The sequence below is a fragment of the Desmodus rotundus genome, chromosome 4, assembly GCF_022682495.2.
Source record: "Desmodus rotundus isolate HL8 chromosome 4, HLdesRot8A.1, whole genome shotgun sequence".
Taxonomy (NCBI): domain Eukaryota; kingdom Metazoa; phylum Chordata; class Mammalia; order Chiroptera; family Phyllostomidae; genus Desmodus; species Desmodus rotundus.
In genome coordinates, this window is record NC_071390.1 from 155,639,114 (window position 1) to 155,646,735 (window position 7,622).

At 50.9% G+C, this 7,622-nt stretch overlaps 1 protein-coding gene across 1 annotated transcript; it reads right to left on the reverse strand.

Annotated features, from left to right (window-relative positions):
• Positions 1-211: 211 nt before the first annotated feature.
• SHISA3 (shisa family member 3) lies at positions 212-5,258 on the reverse strand. The gene is made up of 2 exons (XM_024573495.4): positions 4,352-5,258; positions 212-1,774 (listed from the first exon to the last, which is right to left on the reverse strand). Exons 1-2 carry the CDS (start codon positions 4,626-4,628, stop codon positions 1,335-1,337), a joined length of 717 nt encoding a protein of 238 aa, XP_024429263.1. The 5' UTR covers positions 4,629-5,258; the 3' UTR covers positions 212-1,334.
• Between the last annotated feature and the right edge of the window lie 2,364 nt (positions 5,259-7,622).

The following is a 7,622-nucleotide window of genomic DNA, read 5'->3' on the forward strand; positions in this document are numbered from 1 at the left end:
CCCTTGGCACCACATCTTCTGGGGTCAGGAGAAACCAGAAATCCAGATTCTCATGAGAAATAGCCCAACCTGGCTGAGGCTGCATGCAGCCCACAGGCTCTAGAAAAATTCACTTCCTTTGCTTTCAGGAGCCCCAATGCAGGAAATAGCTTTTTAATGTACTTCAAAATCAGTGTAAGATCTTTTTTCTTTGCATTTCAAATATGAAGTGTTAAGTAAAGATGTTTCCTTTTACTGAATAGCAAAGAGTACCATTAAGGAGATAAAATGAAGCGCTTTGATCTAAAATTTCAAATAAGTTTCATGAAAACAAAGTATTTTATTTATTCTCACCCAGCAGGATATATGCCCAAATATGTAGTCATCAGACACGGAATTCAGTGGTATTTGCGATATGTGATATTAGATTATTATAACCAGTAGCTGGACTTTGGACTCCACAGTTATTATTAACATAAAAAATTACAGTGTGACTACTAAATAATTAGTACCGTCAGTGGGGTAAATCCATTAAATTACAAATCTTTACATTTGTACATTCCTCATTTTACATGTAAATGCTTTAAGATCCAACTGCCCAACTTTCATTTAAACATGAAATGTTGCTGAACAAAAAGTCTGCAATAAATATTCCCTCAGGTGAATGGGGAAATGCTTCTATATACACTCTGTGTTACAATGAGTATCTGAGTAAATATTCAACACTTGAAACTCCTCCCGTGGTTATTGAGATCTTGCATTCTGAAAAAGCTCTTATATTTTAAACAAAATGTAGTTATTAACTTAAAAATGAACTCTTTCTTACGATGCTAACATTACTCCTGGTTAGTTTTGCTTCCGAAATCACAAAAGGTTGTTCGCAGTCCACTCAGTCTACTTGGTGGTTAATTCTTGTAAGTGAACCTTCAGTAATTACAATCAGGCATTTTCCTTTGCTTATTTAAGTATACATGTGTATTATAACTCACTGAACAACTTCTAACGAAAACAAGAACATGTAGACCTTTTCTAAACAGTATAGCTGAGTTGTCCCATAAAAATCTTCAGCCTGTTTGCAACTTCAGAGTTGAACTGCTGTATATTTTGAATAAAAGTAGCATAAATTGAAATCTAATGGTCGCCATGTTTTCAAAGCAAGAAAGCAATTATCTAGCCCAGTCACTCTGTGATTGGAGCCAGGAACTTTAAAGACTGGAAGGCGTCGTATTTTCTTAGCACTCTCTCCATGCCATTGCCGGGTTCAAGGGAAGTTTCCTCAGAAACACTTGTGGCAATGGCAGCAGCATCCACCTGTCTGCCACGGCACTACGTGGTGGCTTTATGGCCGTGGCCTGTCAACTGGAACTGAAGTCTGGACAGGTCTTCCCAGGCAGTGGGGGCTCCTGCTGGAGCGGGTAAGCAAAGTATTGAGGTGACACCAGGAAACCCGACGGCTGGGTCAGGTGGATCGGGTGGCCTGTGGTATATGGTGGGGGCGGGGAGGGCACCAGGCAGCCTGGCTCTGCCCTGGCAAAGGAGAACCTCCGGATGGAGCCCCCTGTGGAGCTGGAGCTGGTCGCTGTGCTGGACTGCCTGGAAGGTGCTCTGAGGTTCGTAGAGGTCAAGATCATGGGCAGGGTCTCTGTCTGATAGCTGCGGAGCGAGAATCGGATTGGCTGCTGGGAGGGCTCCTTGGGTCTCAAGCAGGTGCAGCAATAAATTGCTACTAAAGAGCCCAGGATGATGAAGGCAATGAAGATGGAGCCGACAATCAGGAAGGGAACGTAGACAGGCTCTAAAAGGCAAAAACAGAGAGATGCTGGGACAGGGGTCTCCCAAACTCCAGGCAGCTCAGGGGTGGGAGGTGAGCGGCTCCATACAACCAGTGGTCAGCCCAGCTTCTCAGACCTTGTTACTGGTAACTTCTAGGGTGTGAACTGGGATAATGGAATATTTGCTCCTAGCAGGGAGGAAGGAAACTGATACTGTAGCCTCTGTTAGCAATTAGCCATCATATTGCACATCTGGAAGTCAGAAGGAACAGACTCTATCCTATTCATACACTGAGGAAAGGAAATAGTGAGTTTTTCTTGGTTACTAGAACTCTGGTTTTAATCCGGGTTTTAGTAGTTTTATCACGGTGGGGCATTTAGGGCTTTGACCCATATCTGAGGCCGAAAATCCATCTCCCATCCCAGAATCTCCAGTCTAAGCAAAGAGAACTAGGTCTGTTAAATGAGACCCTCAGGAATTTATCAGACTATGGAAAGAACAGCGTAAAGAAATCCATAGTAGGCCCCAATTAACTGTGTCTCCTGTAGCATCCCAAAGTGTCATCTCTTTCCAAAAACATGTTTCCAAAAACAATCCGGATGCCTATTCCAGCTGCCACACATCTGCCTCTTGATCCCCACCCAAACGCCAGGAAGGTCAGGCTGAACCTTAGATCACGCTGCAACTCTTGGGGTTGGTGACCCAGACTTTGTCAACCCCTCTGACAGAGCAAACCCCAATTTCCTCCTCTTTCTACAAGGCACACATTAAATTCCCCACCCCGGCGGCATCCCCTGGGCAGCGCTCCAGGTGTCTTCCCTGACTGGTTGACCCACACTCGCAGGTAACCTGCAGCTCAGAGGTAGAAGACAGAAACCCTGCATTGTCTAAGGCCCTGCCTATGCCTGCCTATTTCTTACTTGTCATCTGATTCAAGTTCATGGAGACCCTGTGAGGTGGGCATGATAAGCTCTATTTTCCAGATGTAGAAATATATCAGTCTTTGACATTACCAAAGAGTGAATGACACGTCACTATCAACCCCCAAGTTCCGTGGGCTCCTAGGTGTAAGGTCCTCAGGGGACCACCTATTCCCCCACGTTAGTAACACCCTGTGGAAGGCAGGGCAAAAATGACAGACAGACAACCATTTCCCGAGCACTGTGCCAGGCATGCCTACACTCTCAGGTAAACCACAGCTACCTCTGAGAGTAACATGCCCGTCTTAGAGTCCAGCAGAGGTCCAGAGCACAGCTGCCCAAGGTTACACAGCTGGCCAGCCACAGAGCCACAGGCCACAGGAATTTGTCAGATCCCAGCCTCAGGGAGTGCGGAGACTGCGCCCACTGAGCAGAGCCAGGGGGTCCAGGAAGGAGTCCCCGCTGGGAGCCGCTCAGTTACACTTACTCTACAGAGAACCACCGGGTCCCCCACGGTGAGAAGAGCATTTTTCTAACAGGCCACGACTGCCTAGACTTCTCTCCTTCCCACCGATCATCTTTTCTCCAGTAGCCACTTCCCAAATCCTTTGGAGGTCAGATTGGGTATTCTGACCTCCAAAGTTGAATTTGTTGCAAATCTAACCAAGTTCTAAGGAAGACCCAGCCTCCCCTTTCCTCTGGGTTATTCGTCTCTTCGCGGGAGTAGGAGGGGGGAGCTCCAGCACCATTAATTCTCTCTGCAGCCTCTCCTCCCCTTGCTGGGGACCTTCTCTGGCCGGCTTCAGACCTCCGCGCTGGGGTTACAGCTCTCAGCTGCTTCTCCGGTTTCCAGGCCGTAAAACCGTCACCTGGAGCTCTAAAGGGTTTTCCCTGATGTTCTGACTCAGGTGGAAAGTTTAAAAAAAAAAAAGTGTAAAGTTCCTCTGCTGGGGTCGTGATTTATTCCGCTCTGAAGTGAGCGGAAATTTGACCCGTGTTTTCCGACGTGAGAATAGGAGGCGGGGAAGCCCCTGCGACCCCGGCATCTAAATCTCCACCTCGAAGACCTGGGCATTTCTGAAAGGCGTGACAATAGGGGGTGGGCCACAGAGGGTAATTCGATGCAGACAAATGAAAGGAAGTCGGAAGAATGGAGCAGCAGGTTTGGAAACGCTACCAAAAGACCATAAAAGGGTAAAAAAGTGGCTTTAAGTTCGGTAGCCCTGCGGGGTACTGATGAGCGCACCCCAAGAGCTGCGTTGTCTGCGCCATCGGCACTTCTCGGAGCTCCCGGAGTGGCGAGGGCACACCACGCGTCGCCCTCGCCGCCCGGGAAACCCACGTCCAGCCGGGTGCTGCCCCCACAGCCCTTCTCTGCAACGTCCCGAGCGCCCGGCGTTCCAGCGGTCTTCCCCAGAGTCACCCTGTGCGAGCCTCTCCGTCCCGTTGTCCCCTGAAACTTTCCCTGCGGCTGACCCGCGGAAACTGCGAGTGGCGGGAATCCGGACTGCAAGGGAACAGGGCTCCCTGACCTAAAACAAGACCACCTACTCCTTCCTGATTCCCACCCCCCCACCTCGCTGCGCCCACTTTTCGAAGACCCGAGAAGGCCTGGGCGCCCGCGCACACAGCGGCCGTGGGCGCAGGGCGGGGGTGCGGGCCCGGGGGTCCTCACTCACGCGCGGTGATGCCTGGGTGCTCCATCTCGCCGCGGTCGTTGGTGCAGCCGCCCTGCTCCAGCCTGGCGTCGGCCGCCGCGCAACAGTAGCGCAGCGCGCAGGAGCCGCAGCAGATAGTGGCGTCCAGCGTGTCGAAGTCCTCCGGACACTGGAAGCCCTCGTGGTAGTTGCCCTGCACGTCTACCCAACCGTGGCAATACTCTCCGGACTGCTGGGCGCCCGCCGGGCCGCAGCGCAGCCAGCCCAGAAGGAGGCAGAGCGCCAGCAGCGCCCCCATGGCTGCGGGCGCGGTGGGCGGCCGGGATGGGGACGCAGCTGGAGAGCGAAGGGCTGAGCCGGGGCTCTGGGCGCCCCGCGGTTCCGCCTCCCCCGGGGCGCGGCGCGGGCGACTGCCTCGATGGACGAGGCCACTCCCGCGTGGGTTAGCAGGGGCCGGGGAGGCAGCAGGGGCTGCGCTGCGGGGTCCGCAGGCCGGGGGTGGGCATGGTGCGCGTGGGCCGGAAGGCTAGGGCCCGCGGGAGGCGCCGGCAGAAGGTGCTGCTGGGTCTGCTGCTGCTGCCCTTTGCCCGGCTCATAATGCTCCCCGCGCCAGGGGCGCGCCGAACCCTTGGCCACCTCCCTCTCCACTCCTCAAGGGAGCCATCGCGCCCGGGGCTGACAACTCCAGGGCCGCACAGCGCCCAGACTTGGGGCTGTCGCCAGGTCCCGAGAGGAGCCCAAAGGCAGGAGAATTTGGGATCCCCACGTGCTGGTCCTGGGACTAGTGGCCCCTCAGTGCCCGCCCCTGTCTGTCAAGGGAGCAGGAGTGAGCCAGACTGCCTACAAGTACAAACGGCCTCCCGGTTGCTGACAGCTCTGCCTGCAAGGCGTCCTTTAAAAAGGAAGAGGGCGGGGGAGACAGCGAGGGTGAAGAAAGAGTCCGCCCTCCCGGGTCTCGTCGCTGGAGCTAATCGCCGCGGGTGCGGCGTGAGCCCCCGGTCCTTCGCTCTTTTTGGCTCGAGCGCCATCCTCCGCCTTCCGCAGGCCACCCCCGCCCACCGCGCCCCCCCCCCCCACGACTCAACCCCTAAACCTGAGGACTCCAGACCCTGCCCCCCACCCCCAACTCTCCCACAGCTCAGAAAACCCCACAGAAGGAAGGAGAGGGCTACCGGGTTTCCGCGTCTATCCACGCGCTTTGGCGCACGGGTGGAGACGCAGGGTTTGCTTTTTATGGGTGTAATAAAAAACGACGGCGGTGGCTGAGGTCTGCGGACTCTTCTGTCGCCTGCTGCACGGTCCCGGATTCATTCCTGGGACACCTGTTCTAAGGATTCTGGACGGATAACGTGGTTTTTAGAGGCCGCCAATATGTGCGCTGAGTTTTCCACCCACGTTTCCACTTTTTTTTTTTTTAACTCTAGGCGAGTTGTCACATTTTCACAAATACACACACACACACAAGCACTCCTTTCCCCATCCCCTGGTCGGCGCGCCGCCGGGTGGAGAGTCGCGGGTCACAGCACCCTGCCGAGGGCAGCTCCAACAGCCTCAAAGAGCCCGAGTTCCCTCCGCTCATGCTCGCACAGGAAATCAAAGGGCAAAATTAATGATAATCGAGCAGATCTGAACTTCTGTTCGGGCGAAGAAACACATTTATTTAAATGATGGGTCCCTTGTGGGCCATTTTCAGGGGCACTGCTCCTTTAGAGGCGTAAGTGCCTTATGAAGCTGGTGTTACGTGAAACCTGGGCTCGGCTCAAGAATTTACTTTACTGACTGCATCCTGGACTTCCTCTCACCGGGCATCGGTGTGTGTGCATGTGTTCCGCGTGTCTCTATGCGTCAAGCACGCTGGATGTCCCCTGTCCTTGATTTAGATGTTGGCAAGTTGAGTGAGACAAGAGTCCACGTTTGCTGTGACCAGAAATAAAAGCGTGCGGTCAAAAGCATGTACCGCGTTTGCAGCTCCCGAAGCTCCCGGTGGGTTCCGAGAAGGTAGCAAATTCTGAAGGAAACAGATTTCTGATGTAAAAAATCTCAAAGTATATTCCAGGTAAAGAATGACTTCTGATTTCTGATTTTAATTACTGGGATTAGCATTTAGTCATGCGAATGTAAAAATAGGGCCCCAGGTTTCAGATACGCAGTAGGACTTGTATGTCTGTGTTTAACATTACTGCTCTCCTAGATATTCTTGGGACAGTACTAAGCTGTAAAGTAAAACCAAATTAGGCTCAGGCTTTTAACACCAACAATGGGACACTTTTCCTTGACTTCAAAATTAAGCATATGGAAATTGTTTTGCAGAAGTGGCTCAGATACTGTGTTTTTATTTACAAGAAAAAAGTTTTGCCAGACGTAGAGGGCTTTTTTTAAGTTGCTCTTTAGGACTGTTGTTTGGATTATATATATCCTGAGCAATTAAGAGGGAAAGTCATTTAGAACCACAGCAAAGGTGAGACATAGCGATTATAATAAGATGATAAAACTACAAAGACATGTTTACGGCTAATAACTTTCCCAGAACCACACCTCTTAATATTATTTTTGTTAAATTGAGAGGAATTCCATTACATCACAACTGCATAAAGTTCTGAAGCAGCAACCCTCACTAGCCCCCAAGGGTCAAGTTTCTCATTACCCAGCTGTTCTTTGATAGCACTAATATTTTAAGGAGTGATTTGTTGGCACTCACCTCCCATTAATTACCTTCCCTGTGCCACAGTGGGATTCTTTTCCTTAGGACACCAGCTATAATGAATTCCCTCATTCAAAGCTTCTGTCTATTTGACTTATTTAGAGGGTATTTAACTCAAATTTAGTTGGATATTTACAAATGGAAAGTAACCAGACCTTCAAATGACTTGATCCTTGGTAGGTCAGATGCGCTCCCGCCGTGCTTCCGTATCTAGGTCCTGATCCCAAGTGCCTTCAAACTATTGTAACCCGCGGTTCAGGGGCCTGCGAAGGGGACGTGTGTTCGGTTCCTTCACACAGAACATCTTCTCAAATGTTACACTGACAAATTTTAACTGCAAAAGGGATGTTTTCAGAATGCTCTTGGAGCACAGTAAGAGAATATATACTTCCTTTTTAGGTTTAGAAATCCTCAAAGTGTCTGTTATTCTGTTCTACTTTAGTAGGGAAAGAAGATGAGACCAGACCCCCCTCAAAGACTCCAGAGGGAGGACATGGAGATGGAAAACAAAATCGACACCATCTGGGGTACTATAGAGCAATTTTAGAAATTCTGTATTTTTCCTTATCTCAGAAATACAAATTCCATATT

Bases quoted from the DNA above. Each gene is read 5' to 3' on its own strand.
- SHISA3 (XM_024573495.4), bottom strand. From the start codon at position 4,628: ATGGGGGCGCTGCTGGCGCTCTGCCTCCTTCTGGGCTGGCTGCGCTGC. The intron at 1,775-4,351 runs GTGAGTGAGGAC...TTTGCCTTTTAG, and splicing joins GCACCCAGGCATCACCGCGC to AGCCTGTCTACGTTCCCTTC.